Source organism: Podarcis melisellensis (genome assembly GCF_964234715.1).
Source record: "Podarcis melisellensis genome assembly, chromosome: 1".
In the NCBI taxonomy this organism is placed as follows: Eukaryota; Metazoa; Chordata; class Lepidosauria; order Squamata; family Lacertidae; genus Podarcis; species Podarcis melisellensis.
The window spans coordinates 133,610,322-133,633,943 of NC_138528.1; the positions used below are offsets into that span (position 1 = coordinate 133,610,322).

The 23,622-nt window shown below is 43.2% G+C and overlaps 1 protein-coding gene across 4 annotated transcripts in view; it reads left to right on the forward strand.

Annotated features, from left to right (window-relative positions):
* The window catches only part of ERBB4 (erb-b2 receptor tyrosine kinase 4), a 779,780-nt gene that overhangs the window by 609,124 nt on the left and 147,034 nt on the right, over positions 1–23,622 (forward strand). For 3 of the 4 annotated variants that reach the window (XM_081904441.1, XM_081904443.1, XM_081904444.1), the window contains 4 exons: positions 6,800–6,932; positions 13,688–13,781; positions 14,278–14,432; positions 20,830–20,904. In XM_081904441.1, coding sequence (XP_081760567.1) covers positions 6,800–6,932; positions 13,688–13,781; positions 14,278–14,432; positions 20,830–20,904 — 457 coding nt within the window. Of the gene's footprint in view, positions 1–6,799; positions 6,933–13,687; positions 13,782–14,277; positions 14,433–20,660; positions 20,706–20,829; positions 20,905–23,622 lie in introns of all 4 variants that reach the window. The other variant, XM_081904442.1, reaches the window with a different exon arrangement.

Sequence of the window (23,622 nt, forward strand, 5' to 3'; positions counted from 1 at the left end):
AATCAAATAAGAGGACAAACGAGGACAGACACCTGCATAGAAATTGTGTGTCCTGATTTATGTGTGTAGATGGACTTTAGGCATTATTACTGCAACAGGGACGCAGGTGGCGCTGTGGGTTAAAGCCTCAGCGCCTAGGACTTGCCGATCGAAAGGTCGGCGGTTCGAATCCCTGCGGCGGGGTGCGCTCCTGCTGCTCGGTCCCAGCGCCTGCCAACCTAGCAGTTCGAAAGCACCTCCGGGTGCAAGTAGATAAATAGGGACCGCTTACCAGCGGGAAGGTAAACGGCGTTTCCGTGTGCGGCTCTGGCTCACCAGAGCAGCGATGTCACGCTGGCCACGTGACCCGGAAGTGTCTCCGGACAGCGCTGGCCCCTGGCCTCTAGAGTGAGATGGGCGCACAACCCCAGAGTCTGTCAAGACTGGCCCATACGGGCAGGGGTACCTTTACCTTTACCTTTTACTGCAACTTACTCAGAAGAACAGTGCATCTCACTATAGAGGGGAAGAGAGTGGCCTCTGTGTGCCTGCTGAGTTGGCGTCCTGGTGTGCTATCTGTTGATGGGCAACTTCACGGCCTGCACCACTGTTCTCCCTTTTAACAGTAATAATAACAGTAAACAATAAATAATTATGTCATTTGTAATTTACATAGTATGGTCTGGGTGATATCGTATCTCAAAGCTGCTTATTTCTCTCTGGGTCCCGTGTGTGTGTGTGTCTTTAAACTGAACATTGACCAAGCAGACCCTTCAATCAGAGGACTCCTTCAAGTAGAGGACTTGCCCCAGGAGCCCTTTGAATGTTATTCAAAGGATTATCCATTATAAAACTGGTCATGTGCCCATCCTGCTCTGGTGTGATTCCACCCACCCCATCCTCAGTTTGCTGCATGAGATATTCTGATTGAAAGTTCCAGAGCGTGAACCTGCAATCTTATGCGTCGCAAGTATATGCTCACTACTGAACTGTGGGTTCTCCTCCCTTACCACCCCACCACAAATCAATTATACTTGCGGAGCTGAGAGAACGGAAGTGACCTGAAACTATGGAGAAAGATTTGTCATCAGTATCTTTAACTTTCAGTTAGACCTCAGTATACTTAGATAATGAGGAACGGATAATATCAGAAACCATTACCAGGATCCCCTTATTTTAAAGAAAGAAAACTTGATATTTCTTTCATGACTGCTATTTAGCATTGACTTGGTGCTCGTGACATGGTGCACCATCAAAACACAGAATGGGCACTGTACCTGAGCAGAGGTGTTGCCTATGGATGGTCTCATTGGCTGAAAGTCTAAAGCTAACTTTTGGCATTGAGAACTTTTAAAAACTTACCCACAAGCTGCAGAGCAAACTCTTGGTTTTTGCTGGGTCTAGCTTATAGTCTCTGTGCTGTTGTAAATAAAATACACATGGCTTGTTTTTTGTGTAGTGGGAGAAATGGCCCCAACTCCAGACAGAATAAGGCAATGGGTCAGGAAAATGTTGCAACTCTTACTCCTCCATTACTGGAAATAATAGACCACTGTGAATAGGCAAGAACTGAATAGTACCTAAGTGCTTTGTAGCACTTTGCCAGTGCTATTTTGCAAAGGTGCAGCTTGTTCATAAACACCTTCAGTCAATTATGTTTACAAACCTTTGTGGCCTAATTGACTTTATTCCTACTTGTTTAATTTACTGTGTAATATTCTTGTGGAACTTTCCTTTAATAAAAGAGAGTGACAAGCCAAGATTTTTAATGAAAGTTTATTCTCATGTTTATGTCCTTTATATATGTAGAGGGACTTCTTTTGTCTTTGTTGGGGAAAGTTCATTACCTTGTCAAATTTCCAGGAGGAGCTTTAAAAATGCCTTAGAAAAGGAAGCAAGACAGTTTTGGGGTTTCTCCAGGTAAAATAATGCCCAAAGCAATTGCCTAATTTGCCTTTAACTTGATCTGACCCTAGGTGTTCACGAGAATAATTATAATAAATAATTATGTCATTTGTAATTTACATAGTATGGTCTGGGTGATATCGTATCTCAAAGCTGCTTATTTCTCTCTGGGTCCCATGAATTCTTCATTACCTTGGACTATATCGTAGTTGTCAACTGAATCACAGCTGAAGTACTTTTGCAAAGACTGGCTTTGGAGCATGAGGAACATAAGAATCTGCCTGATGAGGAAACATGCCATTGTCCATCTAGCTCAGTATTGTCTTCACAGACTGGCAGTAGCTCTTGAGGGTATCAGACAAGCAACAGCCAAAGTTCCCCCAGACCCTTGTTTTGCCATCAGGATTGTGGATTGGCCTTGCCAAGGGGGCTGGCCAGGGCAGTCAGAGTGGTGTGTGAGAGCCAGAAGCTAGAAGCTGGAAGTAGTCTGGGCAGCTGAGAGACAGAGGCTGCGGGAGAAGCAATGCAGTGAACCCCTACATCTTATGCTCAGGTTGTATATATGCGTAAAAAACCATATAGCATAAAGACACCACATTCTAAAAGAACTTAGGCCCGTCCTTCTATTTCTGCTCTCATGCGCCCTTGTTGTCCTCTTTTGGTGTCTACCTTTCAATCACTTTCTCCCTCGGGAAAGGTGGGTGTTAAGGTTGGAGTTAAGGCTGGAAGAACATGCTACAAACGGAGTGGAGGTGATGGTTGTTTCAACTTTAGAATAGGGAAGGTGGACCCTTTGGGAAAGATCACTCCCACCCCTTTGCTTCTCTCTCATCCCATAGTGATACCAGATTCCTCCTGGAAATATTGAGGAGGCTGAAATCCAGACAGATCAAGACAGATCCTGAGATCTGAGATCCTGAGATCAGGCATAAGTGTTGTTTTTCTGAAAAACAATAAGAACATTTTTTTAAAAAAAAATGCTGTTAGGCAAGGGATGCTGTATAGCTCAAATGGGGCATTTGGAGAAAACATAGCCAGTGCTGAAGACTGCAGCTCTGTGATGAAAGAGGAGAGTGAAGCAGAGAGTTGAGGAAGGAACAGCTATATGAAAGTAATAATATGCTTAAGTGCCTAGTACACTTGGATGACAGATATTCGGTATATTTGTTAATGAGGCACAGTCAGCCATTCATTCTGGTGCCAAGTGTCAGGGAACTGCCATCGGAGCCAGAGGCGGAGGCAAGGCTCCAAAGCGATGCTGGAGAAGGGCCCAGCAGGGAGAGAGGCAGCTCATCAGCTGGGGAAGGAAATCAGTGTAACACCAGGGATAAAGGGGGGCAGATGGGGGAAGCGGTGAGGGGGCTCCAGGACTCCTCGCCGGAGACCAGCGGGGAGAGCACGGGTCCTCCGCTGCCCACACCCACCCTGCGCAGAAGACTTCCGCGCAGGGAGAGTAGGCGGAGACTTGGCGTCAAAGAACTGTGCTGGAAGAGGTTCAAGAAACGCCCACTGACGGATTCTGCTAGCGACTGAAACAGCCATGAAGTGAAGGGCTGTCCAGACAGAAAAGGTTTAACCAGGCAACCTAGCCAGGAGTGGCGGCAACTTACGCAGGAGCAACCCCTATAACCATTACACCAGGAATACAGAGTAAACACTTCTCAACGTGTAAGATTCCATGATATTGTGCAGAATAAGTAGAACCACAGAGAACACAAGAAGGAAAGGGGCAGGGACTTTCTGCAACAAATCTTTTGGGACTGCAACCCATCATTTTAAGTCAGGCAGTTAGAGTCCCCCCATTCCCGCCCCAGCTAAGATAAGATGAAGGAATTGCACATGCTTTTAAATCACATTATGAAGTAAACATTATAAATTGAATGCATATTTTTTGCTGTTATCTTCTCCTCCATCTCCTCCTCTACCATGATGCTGAATCATAAGGCCCTCATGGGAAGGGTCTGTCTTTTGGCTACTCTGCAACATGCCTTGAGCATTGGTAGAACAGCAGCAGCAGCAGCAACAAGCAACAACTAATAGAAGGAAATAAATAAATCTGGAGAGCATTTTCTTGCCTCTTGCATTTGGAATGTTAGGTGTACTCTAGAGTGCAATTCTTCTTTCTAGACTTTTGTTGTTGTTTAGTCGTTTAGTCGTGTCCGACTCTTCGTGACCCCATGGACCAGAGCACGCCAGGCACTTCTGTCTTCCACTGCCTCCCACAGTTTGGTCAGACTCATGTTTGTAGCTTCGAAGACACTATCCATCCATCTCGTCCTCTGCTGTCCCCTTCTCCTTGTGCCCTCCATCTTTCCCAACATCAGGGTCTTTTCCAGGCAGTCTTCTCTTCTCATGAGGTGGCCAAAGTATTGGAGCCTCAGCTTCACGATCTGTCCTTCCAGTGAGCACTCAGGGCTGATTTCCTTCAGAATGGATAGATTTGATCTTCTTGCAGTCCATGGGACTCTCAAGAGTCTCCTCCATCACCATAATTCAAAAGCATCAATTCTTTGGCGATCAGCCTTCTTTATGGTCCAGCTCTCACTTCCATACATCACTACTGGGAAAACCATAGCTTTTACTATACGGACCTTTGTTGGCAAGGTGATGTCTCTACTTTTTAAGATGCTGTCTAGGTTTGTCATTGCTTTCCTCCCAAGAAGCAGGCGTCTCTTAATTTCGCGGCTGCTGTCACCATCTGCAGTGATCATGGAGCCCCAGAAATCTCTCACTGCCTCCATTTCTTCTCCTTCTATTTGCCAGGAGGTGATGGGACCAGTGGCCATGATCTTCGTTTTTTTGATGTTGAGCTTCAGACCATATTTTGCGCTCTCCTCTTTCACCCTCATTCAAAGGTTCTTTAATTCCTCCTCACTTTCTGCCATCAAGGTTGTGTCATCTGCATTTCTAGACTTTACATCTGTGTGTTCTGTAGCATATATGATACCTGTGTGTGTTGCTCTCATTTTTACAGATCCTTTTTGTTTTCTTATTTATTTAATTTTAATTTCAAGTAAATTAGGAAAACCGAACTTACTAGTTGTTGTTTTTCACTTCATTGAGCCCTGACAACCATTTTGGAAATGGCTGTGGCCTGGACTTGTGATTATCTGATGATCTGAGATGGAGGCGAAAACCAGTTGCCCAGAGTGCTGCTTTGTGATGCTGCATCTCAAAGCGTGCTTGGGGCTGTTAAATGTTTGAGGGGGGGGGGAGTTTGAGCAAGAGCAGTGGGGCGCCATCTTGCCCCAGTGATGTCACCTTTACAGATCTTTCTATTTAATGAAAACACATTTCTCATCAGACAGCAATTATTATCCGTAGAAGTAGATGAGCCACATGTGGCTTGCATAGGAATGGCTGAGATATAAGCCACATCGCCAGGAGGAAGGTCAGCTCACTTCTGGGCCTACCCTGTCCCACTTTTATCCTACTCACCACCATCACCAGCCACCGCCTTCTCTTTAAGGCCTTTTGCTGGCTCATGCAGGTGGCATGTTCAGTAGCAAGCAGCTGTGGGGAGATGAATAGTCGTTCCCTTCCTTCTCTTGTGCCTAGCAGGGCATCGAGAGGGTTCCAGGCTCGGATAGCTCCAGGGAAATGTAGCTTTCCTGAGGACTACTGACATGACAGCACCGTAACTACTTGAGACCTTGGCACCAGCACTCTAGTGCAGGGGTCGGCAGCCTAAGGCCCATGGGCCACAAGTGGCCCACGGGGGGCATTTAACCAGCTCACGAGCCACCCCGGAACTGAGACACCTGCTCAGTGAGTCCCCATGCGCTGCACTAAGCCAGCGCGGGGAAATCGCATCTGCACATGCTTGCCAAAAATCGTGTCTGTGCAGACGCCAAAAATCGCACCATTCACGTGCGATCCAGCCCACGGAGGGATCTCCGCTGGAGTGAAACCGGCCCAGGTGAGGTAAACCTTGCCGCCCCCTGCTCTAGTGTGTTGGAGCAGAGCATACCAGGCACCCAAGGAGGGAGGGAGGGAGGGAGGGAGGGAGAGACCTCCCTTGTTCCCTCTCTTCTTGCTGCCACCAGCTACACCACCCCAGGTAAGTATGGCTGAAAGGTGACCAGCTCCCTCAGAGGGTTGTTGTGAGGAGATGTATGGGGATGCCGCCCTGAGCTCCTTGGAGGGAAGGTGGGCCTTAAAATGCAATAGCTAAATAACAACAGGCATGTGATTTATTTGCTTGTTTATTTATTACTGCCTTTCCATTTACACATCACCTCAGGCCTTAATATAGAAAACAATAAAATACTGCATATCAAATCACACAGCAAAGTCCAAATACACAATCTGAACAGAAAATGAGAAGCAGCTGTAGTAATTATCTTAGTAATTGCCCCCACGTCTGTCTATTGGGTATATTTTCATATTCTCTCCTGAAACACAATGATGTAGGAAGACAGGCCTTTATTAGGGGAGGTCATTCCATACCACCCCATGCTCTGGTCGAGAGTCATTGCAAATTGAAGCCAGAAGGAATTCTTCCCTGCAGAGAGATTTCACCCTGCATTTTCCTTTTTCATATACAGTCGGCTTGCATTTTACATGTGGGTTACATTGCAGGGACAGCTCGTAAAGCTGAAATCACATATAGTAAGGAAAAGGGGGAGTGTCCTGCAAAAATTACAGTGCAGCACTTGAGTGCACGATGGCTACTTTTAAGATCTCAGAGTTGCTTACTGGACTCTGGGAAAACCCAGTACAGAAATAACTCTTAAGTTCTCTGCCTTCCATGCATTTAATTTGTGCAATTTCAACTGCATCAAGTTGAAAGCGCGCGTGTTAGATGTGCGTATGGTCGACTGTAATGAAGGGTGGCATTGATGATGGTGGAACAATGCTCACCAATTAGAAGTTAAGTATATTTTCAACTGTTATTATTCTCTTTATTTTGCAGCTACAGAGGGCATGGTGTGCAGCCATTTATGCTCAAGAAATGGATGTTGGGGGCCAGGACCGGACCAATGTTTGTCCTGCAAACACTTCATCAGGGGAAGAACCTGCGTAAAGGCTTGTAATCTTTATGATGGGTAAGACACCCCCTCTGCATTTTTTGTGCTTGCCAAGAAGTGTACTCCTTATATTGAAATTTAAACAAGCATGTTGCTAGGTTCAGATTCCCATATGAAATAAGATTATTATCAATATTCATGATTTTCTGCTCCCAAAGGAATTTGCTGTTGCAGGTGAATGTCTCAAACAACCAGCAGGCAATCAATAATTGCTGGACACCATGTAGGATTCTTACATGATAGCTAGTAGCTAGTCATATGTGCCCATCAAATGGGAACGATATTGAAAAATAGCCCAGCACGAAGTGAAATTGCTAGCCCAGTCTGTGATTTGAAGGCTTGCTTACCTGATATTAGCTTTGAATTAGGAGACTGAGGAGCACGGCTTGAAGCAAAATAACTAGCCAATCTTTTGAAACCAATAGTCTGGAACAATCTGAAATAAGTGTGGGATTGATGAGCACAATCTGAAATAGCTTCTTAGTACTTTTATTATGAAATGATGAGCAACAGCAGCAAAAAAAAATTGGATGCCTATGAAGTGGTCCCAAAAATCTAATGTCAGTATTTGGAAAGCAGAATAAGGGAACATTTGTGGTGGTTGGATGAATGCAGGCGTCTCCCCACTCTCACACAGTTAGCATGCACACTTCCACTGAAATGCGCACCATTTCCAGTGCTGAAAGAGGACATGACAGAATGGAGCGGGGGTGGAAGAGGGCTGGAATGGCGTGCTCTGTGGCCAGGAACAAAACCCTCACCTAAGAGGTGATTCCCCTGTAGCTTTGCCCATCCCTTGTTAAAGAAGCATTGTGTGATCCAAGTCATTTATAAAGACGTTGAACAACAACGGGCCCAGGAGGGAACCCTGCGGCACCCCACTTGTCACTTTCCCCCAGGATGATGAGGAACCATTAATGAGTACTCTTTGGGTTCAGTCAGTCAACCAGCTACAAATCCATCTAACAGTTACCTCGTTCAACCCACATTTTACCAGCTTCCTTCCATGATCCACCAAATTTGTAATTCTATTTAAAAAGAAAGAAAGGAATCAGACTGGTCTGGCATGACTTAACTTTGAGAAACCTATGCATCCTTTTCTAAATGCTCACACATGGACTGTGGAATTATTTGTTCTAGGACCTTCCCTGGTATCAATGTCAAACTCACCGGTCGGTAGTTACCTGGATTTTCCTTTTTCATCTTTTTGAAGATGGGGACAAATTTGCCCACCTCCAGTCTGCAGGGACCTCACCTGTTCCAAGAATTCTCAAAGATAATAGACAAAGGGTCTGAAATTACATTCGCAAGCTCCTTTAGTACCCTTGGATGCAGCTCATCAGGCCCTGGAGATTTGACTTCATTTCAAGTAGCTAGGTGTTCCCATACTACCTCTATCCCTATATTGGGCTGCAGTTCCCTCCTTACATCATTTATTCTGTTATCACCAGGTTGGGCCCCAACTATCCTTTTGGGTGAAGACTGAGGCAAAGTAGATGTTGAGTAGTTCCTCCTTCTCTTTGTCACCCAGTAGCATTTCTCCATGTTCCCCACACAGAGGACCTACGATTTCCTTGTTCTTCCTCTTACTTCATACATAGCCAAAGAAACCTTTTGTTATTATTTTTAACCTCTCTTTCAAGCCTGAACTCATTCTGAGCTTTAGCCAACCTGACTTTCCCCCTGCAACTGTTGGCTACTCGAGTATACTCCTCCTTCGTGATTTCCCCTTTCTTCCATTTCTTATACATGCCCTTCTTAACTCTCAACTCATCTGTAAAGCTCCTTTTACGGCCACACTGGTTTCCTTAGATGCCTCCCACTTTTCTTTCTTGTTTGCATGGTCTGGTTTGTGCCTTCAATATTTCTCCTTTTAGAAACTCCCATCCATCTTGGACTCCCTTCTCTTTGAGTAATTCTGGCCATGGGATCACACCAAGTAGCTCCTTCAGCTTTTCAAAATTGGCCGTTTTAAAGTCCAGAGTGTGTGTCCGACTACACTCAGTTTTCCCTTACCTCTGTATCCTGAAACCCTGCACACCACAAAAAGTATATCCCCTACTTAGGGCTGATTTTTAGAAAGTGTATTTAACTTAAGTAGTCAACATGCTTCAATTAAGCATGCACTAAACTGCTTTTTGATGTGAGGCCTGAAAAAGAGATGTTCTATCCAGAGGATGCATGAAAGAAGTCCAAATTACCCATTAGCATCTAGTAATCATAGCCAATTTCCCTGAAAGATTTTCTTTTCAAAATCTGTAGCAAAAAACCTTTTTGTAAAATCTACCTAGGTGTAATTTTAGAAGGTGTCCTTCTAGATATACAAGAACAACAGCGCAGACAATAAAGACTCTTCATGTATATCCAAGAGTGGAGTTTCAAGAAATTATAATTATATGCTTCATAATTGTCCTCCTTGGTAATGATGCTCTTCTGTGGTGCCCCCTCCCCATCTTAACACTATTTTTGATCATTGCATTGCAATAGTTAGGATTACCAAGTCATACATCCTTCTAATTGTTCTTCCAACATTAAACTGGGATTCTATTTGTGTTTCCCATCCCATGAGAATATACAGAGCTTGCATTTTATCATAGTGCATATACTTTACAACAGAGGTGCGAGTGTGTGATGCCAATCAGCGAATGCTTCAACACCTTCCTTTTGCTGCTTTCCCTGTAACTGAGGTACTGAGATCTGCTTCCCATTTCATAAGGAAAGCAGAGATCCACGGGGCTCAGGAGCACAAGGGTAAAGTGGGGTTTTGTATAGCTGACTATTTAGCTCTATCCCCAATATATTTTATCTTATTGCTATGGCTGATGCAAATAAAGTTTCTGTCTATCTACACAGGGAAACTTTCAGCATCCACATTCCATCTGCCACTTCTCTGCTGCAAATTGTCGTTTATCCCACACTTTATAGCCTTTTAGTAGAGACTCCAACTCACCGAACTGAGTCTGCCACCAGAGTGTAGTTCCAGCCTTAGGCTAAGCATTGAAAGTAGGAAATTGGTGGGTTGGCTCTGTTTCTCCAGTTTTGCACAGATTTCCCACACACACTGACTCTAAAAAGTACATACAGAAAACAGATTTACATTCAGATAGCTCTTTTTCTTGCCTGTCTCTCGGCTCATTCACCAGATCTTGCTGCTGTGCTGCAAAAACAAAACAAAAAACAGATGAGTTCTGCATGAGCACTTCAAAACATTACAGTTCACAGGCTGTCTGGAATCTCATCGTGTATATTATTACTCATACATGATAGTCCTTTTGTGCCTTCCTGAGCAGGCAAGTGGGAGTGGGAGGTGACGCATTGGATTTGTTGTGACTGAGAAAAGATGTTGGAAGAGAGACCCTCATCTTAAAACTGATGAAAACTGATAATCTGATGCAGGGCTGTCTTAAGCATATGTGGCGCTGGGGTGCAAAGATCTGCCCGGCACCCCCCTCCCAGGTTGCCCAGTCCCAGGTGCGCAGGAGGGCGGAACCGTCTGGCCGCCTCAGGGTCTCACTGGCTCGGTCGCACCCGAACTCACGGCACAGAGCCACCCGCAGCCAAGGAGCCCATTTTTGGTGCTCCCTGGACGCAACTCTCGGGGCCCGGACTCTTGGCCTGCCACCCCTGAGAGCCCGGTGACCCACACTCCTAGTGCCTATGGGTAAGATGGCCCTGATCCGATGATACATTTAATGTGTGGTTTGCTAATGTTACGTATAGAGTACTGCAGTTCATCTCTTGAATTGATTGGTTGATTATTTTTATTTATTTTTTTTAAAAAATATTTATAAAATTTTCAAATTTAACAATAAATAATAAAGAAAAAACAACAACATTCCATTTGAATTATACATCCAAATCTAATCTTTCCACTTTCAGACTTCCTTCAGTCTATCTGGAAATTTTCATGTTTTCACAATTATTCACATTTCTTGCATCTATATTGTTTTGTTTTTTTAACCAAATTAATCTTAACAATTATTATAAAACAACATTTCTTTCCATTATTATCCCAGAGCTTCTTGAAAACCTACAAACGTTAATTGACCTTCACATATATTCTTAATATACTCTGTAAATTTATCCCAGTCCTCGGTAAATCTCTGGTCTCGCCCGTTCCGAATTCTGCCCGTTAGCTTGTCTAATTCTGCATATTCCATCAACTTCATTCTGCATTCTTCTTTCGTTGGGATTTCTTCCTGTTTCCATTTTGATTGGTTGATTATTTTTATGCCGCTTAATATATTAAAAATATCTCTAAGCGGTGTGCAGAAAACTGAAGCAACAGACAACTTAAACAAAATATTACAAAAAAAACACAGTCACATATAAAAATGTTACATTAATACAAAGTTACTCCTATATTTAAAAAATCAATATCATTTCATTTTCCTTTTAACACACCTTCCCTACAGGTTCTAACCCAAGGTCTAAACAAACTCTCAGTTGACACACAAAAGTCTCATAACATTAAGAAAACAAGAAGGTGGACAAGTATATGGGGCTCCAGTTGGAGGTGGGCCGTCCAAAACCAGCTTACAGGAGACAGGCTGGAAACCAGCTAGGTACTGGTCAGACCTCAGCTGGAGAAAGGGTGACCAAGAGCCAGTAGTGCTCTTAGTGAGAACTAAGTTTTCCCACAGTGACATTACTTAGACTGAGGAAGTATCCAGACCCAAGAGTCTTTGCACTGGGCAGCACCAGATTGATCCTCCCAGGCCAGTAGGATTATGGTCTATGATATGAGACAGTGGCTGAAATTGCTTGCAGTTCCCCTTCTGTCCAGCAGCCGGGGTGGTACAAGTAGCAGTGAACAGTCTTATATCAGCAAAGAGGAACCTGAGGCTTCTCAGGTGTTGCTGGAGTTGCACTCCCACCCTACCTGATAGACTGAGCTGGCTGGAGCTGGTGGGCTCTGACAACATAGGGAGGGCCACACTTCCCCCAGCCCTGCATCATGGTATGGTTCAATAATTGGTGCTCATAGTGCTTGACTTGTGCAAATATCTTCCCCAGACCAGCAGAATTCTAATAGAATGGGTGGGAGGGTGGTTTGTGTGTGTGTTTTTTACTAGGAGCCATTTGTACCCAAGACCTAGCATTAGAGTTATCTGTCTAATGGAGACTCACCAGTGATGGGAAAACTGAGCAGGGAGACAATATTAGTTTGCCTCAGCCATTGTCCCAATGTCCTCCCTCGCGTTGCAACAAAGCCTCTCCTCCTTACAGAGGGGAGGAGTTGTGAGCAGGAGCCGTTTCCCGTGTTGGCAGGGGGCGTTCCAGCCCCTGCCCAGCTGGCCTGGCTGCCGCGCCACGCCCTGAGGTAGCCAACCAATCAGGTGGAGGCTTGGGGGCGGGGTTTTGCCACTCACATGTGGCCGTGGCAGCACTTCCCTTTCATTCCGCTGCTGGTTTTTGTCGGACCACCCACCCACCCTCCCTTTAGTTCATTGCTTGATTCTTGACCTTGCTATGGACCTGTGGTTGGTTGCCTTGGTTGTCCAAGGGGGCTGGTAGGAATTTTTATCCAACTGGCAAATTGGCACCAGCCACTTGGTTTTTCGCCTACCTTGTAGCAAATCGTCACAACTTTTAGGTATTGGAGGTTAGTCATTGGAATATGTTCGTGTATTGGAGGGCAGGGTGTGGCCATCGCCTACCCCTCCACTTTATGGGTATTCCGGTAAAGGAATCCGGCGGTCGTGGATCCTGTCCAACGCCCTTGCTGGTGGCTAGGGCCATGGCACAACCCCCGGTGACATCAGGGGGAGCTTTCAGTTGTATTTGCATCAACAGGCTCCTCCCACTGGTGATTAACTCTTGTTAAACTCACCCCTCCCTCAGGGGGTGGAGTCACGCTCTTTTGTTTTATCCAATGCCTAAGCCAATACCTTTCACATGCTGTAAAGTTGTGACCTTTTTTAGCCCATTAACCTAATATACTGTGTCCATATCTCTTTCTTATCCCCAAGCGGGTGGCGGGTCCTTGAATCACAAACCTATCTAGTATGCAAAGAGGGGCTTGGGAACTGAATGGGCAACTGTTAGGACAGTTCAGGTCTGCCTGATGTTAGGCAGAGCAATTGAAACTGTTCTCAAGATGGAAGGGCAGGGGTTAATAGTCCTACACAATTCCCATCCACAGCATGGATGGCAGTTCCAAAGATATGAATTCAGAGGCAGCTCAGAGATAATTCTTGTATATAGCATTTGGATAAGGCTTTTTTCTCCCCTAGAGAAAAGAATAACTTGTGAGAGTTGTTTAAGTTGTAACAAAAAAGTTGCCAAAGTTACAGTTCCATGAGATGGAGGAAACCATTCTGGGTGACTTTAGGTGACCAGTGGTGATCAAATTCATCACAACCTTTAGCAGCCTCTTCAGGATCTGCAAAACTTGTCTTTTTATTTAGGTAGGTGCTGCCTCCACTTTTCCATGCCCAGAGTTCCACACACAACACAAAATCTCTCAGTATCCTTGCTTTTAGGAACTGTGAACAAAAAGCAGGGGCACATCTTCATTCTCAGTCTTCTCAGCCCTCAAGCCACCAATATTTTTGTGGGAAGTAAATTGGATAAACCCAGAGAAGAGATTGGTTTGGTAGAATCATCGATTCATAGCATGGTAGAGTTGGAAGGGACCCTGAGGGTCATCTGGTCCACCCCCTGCAATGCAGGACTCTCAGGGGAGATGAGTGTCATCGCTGGCAGAGCAGTCATGTTTGCATCAGAAACTGGACCCTCCAGCATCTTTAACCCGCCTGCTGTTTCCACAGGGAATACAGGGAGTTTGCAAATGGTTCTGTCTGCGTGGAGTGCGACCCTCAGTGTGAGAAGATGGACAGCAGGAGGATCACCTGCCGGGGGCCGGTGAGAACAATCTAGAGGCAGCAGGATTATACCATAACAGATAGCTGCTACATATACCTTATTCTTAATTATATTTTATTTTATGGTTAACTATTCCAAATGGCTGGTTGTAAACTCCAAAACATAACCACAAATTCGTTCTAAGTTTTATATTAAGGGTTTGGGGGGGGGGGGTTGTTTTGCTTTGTTATGTTGGGAAACAGGGCCAGGCGAGTGTTAGATTGCATCTCCTTCAAAGAAATAAAAATAAAATCCAGTACAAGTTCTTGAATTGGGGGAAGGGAGCAGTGCATGGGAAGCAGACAGTCCAGCTGCTTTTCAAGGGCTTCAATATGAGCCATAAAAGTAAAAATGCAGTTGATCCCATGAAGAAACTAAGAGATCTTGCGCTTCAAAAAAAAGGGGGGGCACTGTATTTGGTATATCCTCAGTAGCTCCTGGGAAGCTCCAAGGTGGGGAAGAGATCTGAACACTGCAGTTCCTTTTGTCTGTGTAGGGAGCAGACCAGTGCACCAAGTGCTTCCATTTTAAAGATGGCCCCAACTGTGTCGAAAAGTGCCCCGATGGCGTACAAGGGACAAACAGCTTCATATTCAAATATGCTGATGAAGACCGTGAATGTCACTCTTGTCATCCAAACTGTACTCAGGGGTAAGCTTATATACTTTAAGTAATGACCATTTCCCCATATTTCCCAATGTTTGCTTAAAATATTGCTAATGTGATGTTATATTTTTAAAAATATCTGCAGAATAAGAAATGTATGCTTGCCTGCCTGTCTTAATTTCCCATTTTGTTTATATTTTATAGATTGGATTTTATTAACAATATGAGTCTGTGTGAGTCTGTAGGTATTTCTGCAATATATACACAGAGCCAGGTACATGCTAAGTGAAGCATTTTGAGACTCCATGATTTAACTGGGAAAGTGAAGCTCATGCTTGACTTTGACTGGGTTGTACCATAGAGTGAGAGTGTGTGTGTGTGTGTGTGTGTGTGTGTGTAGGTTGCATGGATGCCAGTGTGCAAAATGATAATTTAAAATAGTTGATTTTAATAATAGAATTGTAGAATTGGAAGGGACCACACCTCTAGACCTCTAGTCCAACCTCCTGCAATGCAGGGAGCATCCAGGACAGATGGCCATCCAACCTCTGTTTAAAAATTTCCAATGTAGCCGAGTCCATCATCTCTTGTGGGAGTCTGTTCCACTGTCAAACAGTTCTTATGTTTAGTCAGAATCTCCTTTCTTAAAAAATGAAGCCATGGGTTCAGGTCCTACCCTTTGAAGCAGGAGGAAACAAGCTTGCTCCATTTTCCTTGAGATATTTGAAGATGGTGATCATATCTCCTCTCAGTCCTCTTTTATCCAGGCTAAACATACCCAACTCTTTAGGTTCCTGAGTTTGGTAAGATGCTGTTTATATTGATAGCGCCATTATAAATGCAGAAGTCAGTTTTTGTTAGAATGTCTCTGACCTTTGAGATGTTATAAAAATGTATAAAGATTATGCCTTTCATTGGAATATCCATTCACTATTTTTTCCTTCATATACCACAGCTATACAGCTACTGTACTAATTTAATAAAGTGTGACCAAAATACTTTGTTTGATGAAAAATATCCCCATCTATATCTGGAAAACAACATAATCCTCTAAGGTTTTGCTTTTAGGCATCTGTGATTACATTTCTGCTTCAGTTGTTATGTTCCAATGGCTAGTGTTTAACACTTCTCCTCTAAACCTATTAAAATGGCTCTTGTTTTCTGTTGAATGCCCCTTGTGCACATTTGTGGATGAAGCAACCCCAATACAAATACAGAAACTCTCATTCATATTTATTTATGAGCTTTTCCTTTGGTTCTGAGTATCATAATTCAGTTGGTAATGTTTGCTGAGCAGATGTCATGGGACATTGTTAAAAATAAAGGACTTGCTTCCAGAAGACTTCAATGGGATGCTTTTTGAAAGATAGTGCTTGTGGCTGAAGAACTGTAATATTACTTTCTGAATGAACCATTGAAGACACACATACAAGCACAAGCAACGTGGCCCAGATCAAGCAGACTGGGCTTGCTGATAGACCCATACTGCATTTCACTGCATAATCTTTCACCCTTTTTGGCAGCATCTGCCCATAGTGATATCTGGGTTACCCAGAAAGCAACATTGGTCTGTGGCAGAACACTACCTGCTACATAAATAGCTCATCCAGTGCTTAGCATTATGCTTAGTAACTTGACTTGGTTCAGGGTGCTCTATCTTTCATAGGACACACCTGAACGTAACTTGAGTTAAGACATCTCCAGCTTCAGACTGGCAAGAATTCTGAAGACTTCCCTAGAGACAAGGCAGAGGAAGCTTGAGGGGATAGCAGAATTACGGAGTCATCCCTTCCATTTTTCTTATCTTTCTCATCAGCTCATTTCCCCTCTCCTCTCCCTCCCAGCCCCTAGAGAAAATTGGTCTCTAAAGGAGAGGGCCATGAACATAGACAACAACTGATAAATGGGACCGGCAGCTCTATGATCCCAGCCAGCTTTCTGTGCCCATCTTTGGAGGAAAATGATCTACAGTCAGAGCCTTGCTTATTTTTTACACGATATGCGTTACATATAGCAAAGACTCTAAATCAGTGCATATTCAAATGCCAATGTTCAGCATGCAGAATATAGACTTTAGCATAATCATAAAGAAACCTGGCACTGCAATAGCTGAAGTAATGTGAGCTGCAAACGTTTAATATGGGCCACTTGAGTTAAAGATGGTTTCTCTGCAGTGAGCCAGTTTGGCTATGCCCAACCAAAAGCAAGAGGCAACAACAGCAAAATCTTCATCCTGTAAAATAATCATTCACAAGAGGCTTTTATTGTTTTGCAGCTAAAATTAAACCAGTAAATTATTCAATAAAATGTTGATGTCAACAGCTGTTGCCATTCAAAATGAGACCTTTTGCTGTTTTTGCAAATCTAATTACAACAGAGCCATTAGGGAAATGAAAGTAAGATCGCAGAGACACTGCCAGAATCTGTTGCAGAGGCATCTTACATTTGGCCCTTTAAAATCTGGGTTATATAATAAGAAAATTGGGAGGACTATTGGAATGAAGCAATGGAACAGGTATGGGATGAGAGAGAAAGGCGTAGAGCATTTCTAATGGTGTCCTCCATTAACAGAATGTTTGTGTAACATGTAAATACTACATTATAACTCAAGATGGAACTGTGACATTGCAAACTGCTCCAGGTAGCTTAGCTAAGATGTGGAATGAAAACACTTGGTCTGCTCTTCACTTGCTACGAGAGAAGAGATAATGTGATTTCATGTAGGACATGATATCATTTATTATTCCATTGTGGAAAGGAGTGGGCATGCTTCATATAGTGCTAGTGCCATGCAAAGTTTATTTTTTATCCATTTATATAGGTAGGCTCCTAAAGATTTTACTGGTTCTGCTCCTATGCCTTAACTACAGCTTGACATGTAGGAATTTAGCTGGTGAATTTTTTCTCCCTCCTTTATTTGTGGGGAGTGGAGGAGAGAATAACTTACTAAATTTCTGCAGTCTGTGGAGCATACGAGCAGCACCAGAAAAAAAATTCTTGGCCAAGCCCATTTGTAAGTTGAAATTCAGTCCTTACAATCAGACAGACAGCGAAGGAAATTTCTCCAGGCAAAAGTAATATTCTTCAATATGTTGTGTCATGAATTATTTCTTTTGCTGGAGCTTCTGGAGGCTATGGAGAATGAAATGTGTATCCCTCTTCATAAAGGAGCACATGGCACAAATCCCCCAGTTCTGCTGCTTTTGCTACAGGAATCCTTGTTTTGCTAGCCCTTCCTATAAGAATTCACACGAGGTTTTTCTTAGGACTGCCAAACCATGAAAAATGACAGCATTAACAGTAATTTTACCAACTTTCTCTTTGCCTACTCTGAAACCCCTGGAAAATTACCTTCTGTAGCAGGTTTGGCTTTGGTTCAGTGAAATGTGCTTCCTGGTAACTTCCTGATCTTTGCAAGTAAAAGTAAAACATGGTATCTTGCCACCATTCAGAATACCCCAGACTCAGATGAACAAAGAGGCAGCTAAATGGGGGGAAATATATTAATCTTATGGCTAACCGAAACAAAACAAAATGCAACAAGGTACCACTCAGCAACACTTTCCTTCATACTTTTATGAAGATTGCTCCCTATATTAAATGTACTTCTGTCACTCATTATTAAAAGGAAACTGAGTGGTCATAATGAATGCCCCAGAAATCTAAATTTAATGTCTCATCTGTCAGGCGCTCATTTAGATATGCCCTGAGACAGAATTAGTATTTTCCCTCCCTTTTTTTCCTTTCCCATTTTCCAACTCATAATTCCCCCCCCCCCAGCTTCCTGGCTTCACAATAGAAATCAGCACTTAATGTTTCTTCCCTCCCTGTACAAAGCAAATGGAAATAATGCCAGCAGTGATCAGAATGTGATACCTGTTTGGTTATTTGGCTCACAATTGGAATGGTTGGAATGCTACTTCATGTATTATTATTTACCAAATAATTACTCTCCTTCCACATGTATGTCTCAAGATGATGTACAAAACAGAAGAAAAACAGCTTTAAAAAGCACAAAAATAGGAATAATTTCAGTTAAACAGGAACAATGAATTCTGAGTAGAGATTCTTGAGGAATTTTATATTTGCAAGTACTGACCTGACCTGCGCTTACCAGCAAACTCACTGGCAGCACATGGCATGCTAAAGCGAATTCTGGAGCCATGCTGCTCCAGTAGGGTCCACAACTGTTGACACCAGGTCCAGCAAGGAATCCCATTTTGTATTTGCCTGGCACAGACAGGGGCACCAGGTTCCTGTGACTGACCTTGCCCCTACCTCCATTTCAGGTCTCCCAGAATGCACTGTTGTATGTAAGTACAGCACGGCATCCGAAGGGCAGAGGTGGGTTGAGCCACATAGAATGATAGAATTGTGAGCCCACTGTTGTCCTCACTAATCTCTGCCTGTATCACTCAGATAAAATATACCCGGTATTCTAAAATGCATATTTTGAGATTAGAAATGCATATTTGAGAGAATTTTATCTAAGAATTTAAATACAGAAATACTACATTTTAAGGTGGATTTTTTATTTTAAAAGATCAAATTAATGAGGAAACGGCAGTACCCTTCCCCACTTCCAAATCGATAAGTTGATTCCCACTGTAGCCAATAGTAGACATTTCAGATGATGGCGGTGGTCTTTTCTCCTTATGCCACTCAACAGAACAGCACTTTAAAAAACCTAGATGCTAGCATTTCATTCAGGAATGTCCTGTATAGTATATTCATCACCCTCAATAAAACTGTGCCAGCTCCTCCCTGTTCTGCAAGTCTGTGTTTTTCCAGTTTCCCCGTGGATTTGCCCTGGATGTGCAGGAGAGCTTTTCTTTCATTACAGCACTCTAGTTCCTCAGCCAGCCAGAAATGCTGGATGAGATGGGCCCTGTGCATGGAAAGCTGTCACCAACATACATAGGCACTCTTTGAAACCCGTCTCAGATGTTTTGTATGGTAGGCACATTTCAAGAATAAAAGGAATGTGAGCATTTTGAGAACAATGACTAAGGAACACATTCCATCACCTCGCAGTGCACAATGTTCTCTTTCTCCTTTACGTGTATAGATCAGGTTAGATCAGTGAAGGTACTCAACAGAAGTAGGGGGTATTTTGTTTTATTTTATTCTTCCTTTATTCTGAAGTGTGTATTTCTTTCCAAAGAAAACTAACCTACAAAACAGAAGAAGGCTCTGTGCATTTAAATTGAAAGGTTTTGTCAACTTAGACAACAGGTGAGGTCGTCCCCCCCAAAAAAATGCAACCATGTTCATGAAGCTTTGAGAATATGTGAAGCAGAAAAGCGAGAAAGACTCCAAGGTGAGAGATTCCCCTTTTATGCCAGCCAGCTCCCTAGATGGCTAATGGACTCTTCAGCATCCGTAGAAGGCATTTTTTATAGCTAAAGAATGTCTCCAACGCTCTGCTTCTTTTGATGTGCAGAGTTTTATGGGAACTGCAGAGAGGGCATGTGAAGAAGAAATATTGCCAGAAGGTCAGTGGCTGGATGAAATGCAAACACTTGAAGCCCAAAACAACTGAACTGCCAGGTGCCCATCGGAATCCTCTTTCTTTCTTTTAATACCCGGAGTGGTGTTTAAAACCAGACCTCACACCCCAGAGGAAGCTTTCTTTTCCATGGCTGCTATAATTTACCTGAACCTAGTTTCTGTAGGATACAGTTAAATTCATCTATTAAGACAACTGCAGCCACCTGTTTGGGCAGTTTTTTATGGAAAAAATAGGAGTTTTGTCAAATGAAAACAAGGTAAGAAATGAAGTAGAAAGAACAAGGAATCTGCCAACAGCTAGGTTCATTGCACATTCCCACTCAGATTGCTATTGAAGACAAGATTTTAAAATGGATTTAGTTGTGTGCCTCTTGTCTTTTAACCCCCTACTGCAGTCACTAATGACTGTCTATCAATCTGCCGGATTAAGCAACTGCTCTGAGAAAATAGCATTTGGTAGGTCTCTCACCTTAGCAGGTAAACCATGTCTTTGGTCATTTCCACAATGCCACAATGAACTGTTAGAAGGTAAGTAGCTCAAGAACCACAGCCCGGCCAGTCTCATTTTGTTCTCTGTTGCTTGTTATCTTGCACTGAAAAAATGTTCCCAGCAGTGATTTCATGGCAACTTGGTTAATTCTGAGAATGATAGCCAACTGCCTGGACCAAGGCAGAATGCAGAGTCTTTGTTTTCCTGCTGACGCAATGGCTAATGCATGTTTTTTCTCTCTTTCTCCTTCCTTCCATCGGGATTTGCTGCAGGTGCATAGGCCCACGCCTGGAGGACTGCATTGGTTTCATGGATAGGTACTTGCCGAGCACTTGCTCCTCTTGCCACACCTCCCATGTTCCATGTGTGGGCAAAGGCGCTTGTGTGTGCATGGCCCCTGTGAATGGTGAATGATATTTTCTGTTCTGTAATTGCCTGCAGGTGTAGAGGCCCCTCTAGTCATGACTGCATTTACTATCCGTGGACACGCCAGTCCACTTTACTACAACACGCTAGGTAACATCCGTCATCCCTGCTTTTTTGTTCTTCTTCTTGCCCTTTTCTATATTTTATACAGTAGGGGAGAATCGTGCTAACCAGTTTGCTCTGGAAAATGGATTGGCCAGTGTGCAGACTGATTCTTGTCTGCAACTCCTCACAAGTTCCTCAGAGTGCTTAAGGTGACTGAAGCACATGTAACTGAATACAGGAAGATATAGATGCACCATATCTTCACCAAAGTCTTAAATTGATTACGCAGAAAACCCAATCATTTTGTGAGGGAGAGTACAGTGGTACCTCAGGTTACAAACTTAATCATTCTGGAAGTCCATTCTTAACCCAAGGCATGCAGTCCCTGCATAGGCCTCCCGCGGCCCGGAAGCAGATTGCGTTCATATCCCGGGGCAAAGTTCGCAACCCGGAACACCTACTTTGTGGAGTTCGTAACCAGGACTGTTTGTAACCTGAGGTACCACTGTGGTGGTCCATGGGGAACTCTAAACCTTCTTGACAATCTTCGGTACCCAGGATTTTTGGGCGGAGGGGACAGTCACAACAGCAAAAATGAAATATAAGTTTGTGAGTATTTCCCTTTTAAAAAGAAATCTATATTTATTGAATTTGAAATTGGACATTGATAACATGAATAACTGTTGTCCCCTCTTATTCCCTGCTCTCCCCTACCCCCAATACCAAACATAGCTGCTTTTACCAGGTTTTACAAAATTTGCAAAGTTCATCTGAGTTACTTGAATACTTGAATAAATCTATGATAATTATCTGTTTGATTTTAAAATACAGTTGATTCTTTCAGAGCAATTGCAACATATCTTTTCCTATGAAAATAATATAAACTCTTCACTAGTAACTTGTATCCAGCAATTCAAACTGGTTAACATGACCTCCTGCTTCAAGCATTCTTTTCTAACCTAAAAACTTAATTGTTACCTTTTTTTAATTTAAATCAACATCACCTCATAAAGAATTGTTCCTAGTTCTCTCTCGTTTGTCTTTCAAGTAGAAAAGTAATACAAATGCTCAGTGTGTGTTTCTGAAAATGCCTTTGGTTTGTTTATTTAATTAATAATTGTGTGTGGTTTTGAAGGACTAGTGTTACCAAAATAGAAATTTGCCTAAAGACTATATATGGTGAGTCTGGTACCATATTTGAATTATGTGTTAAGATCATACAGCAGCCCTGGTTATTGCAAATCATCAAGAAGCAACACATATTTGTATTTTCAAAAGAAATTCCAATCAAATGCACCGCAGCCCTTGAGTGAACTCATTGTGCCACCATATACTTCCTTCCTGGCACACAGAGAGAGATCCTGCACGGGGGGCATAGAAAACAGGGCAGGTGGAGTGAGTGCGGAATGGGACTCAACAGATATATTTTCTGTGTGACATCCAAAGTCTTTTGCTCTGCTGCAGAAGAACATAATTGCTTAGGCTTGCAGTCTTGTCCATTGGGGATATACCTTGTGGACACATCAGTGCTTACTTCTGAGCAGATATGCTGCAAAGCTCCTTCAGGTGTCAGAAAGATTTCAGGCATCCCAGACTGCTGGTTGGATTTGATCACTTTTGTTTTCTTGATTTAAGACTGGGATCGCATGAAGTCCCCTAAAGATCCCCCTATTGTCAGACTCAGCCAAACATATAATTGTCTGTTTAGAGCTTGTAATCACATTGTAATTGCACACCAGTGTATACCAGCATATAGATCTGGTGCAGACTATGGGCATGAATAATTTCCTAATTGTCTTACTCACTTGTAACACTAAGGAGCCAGATGTTGCTCAGTTCCTGCCAGTTGAAAATTCCCTAGCATAGGGCAGTTGGCACAGAATGGCACCATCAACTCTAAAACCAGCTTAGGAAGCACATGCCAAGGAGAACAGGAGAGAGCAGGACTCTGTGCCAAAGTTACTTGGCAGTGCTTCTGTGAGTTGGCAGATGGGTTACAGCCTGCTCACTGTTGTTACCCACCCACCTAGCTGCCCCAAGATTTTCTATTGTACTTTTCACAGTTGTTTCTGGATGACGGCGCTTTATTACACTGGGGAAAGGCTACATTACCACACATCCTCTGAAAATCATGATGAGAAAATTAGTACTGACTTGCATGGACTGTATGGCAGTGCAGCCTGGCATTTTCAAGCAGCTGGAGCTTCGGTTCTCAGACCATCTTCTCCTAACCGCCAGGGAGTTTGGAGCACTCACTTCCCTTTGAATTCACAACTATTGGAGAATGGCTAAAATAGGAGGTGGGGCAGTAACCATGAAAAAGCTATCATTCAGCAATTAAAATAATTTATAATAATTGTTTAATTTTAGAATACAATCTTGAGCATCAGAAGAAACTATACATAACTGTGTGTTGGGTTTTAGGTTATATTTTTCACTTCTGTTTCAAAGGAAATTCTGCCACTAGTTCAGCAATTCCTCAGAGAAATAGGGTTGGGTGTCATCAGTATGATGACAGCACCTTACTACATAAACCAGATTAACATATCTAGCAATTTCGTGTTAAACAACCAAAACTAAACCAAAGTCATCCACAGAGTGGCCTCAAAGTCACATCTTTTGATGCGCTTGAAGTCACTTTCTGCTGCAAGGAGGCATTTGATTTTTCACGGACCTGGCCAATTCACCCACTCCTGCCTTTCCCATTCCCACAGCTCTTCCAGGGATAGACCATTTGCTGTTTGGTATTCAGACAACCAGTTT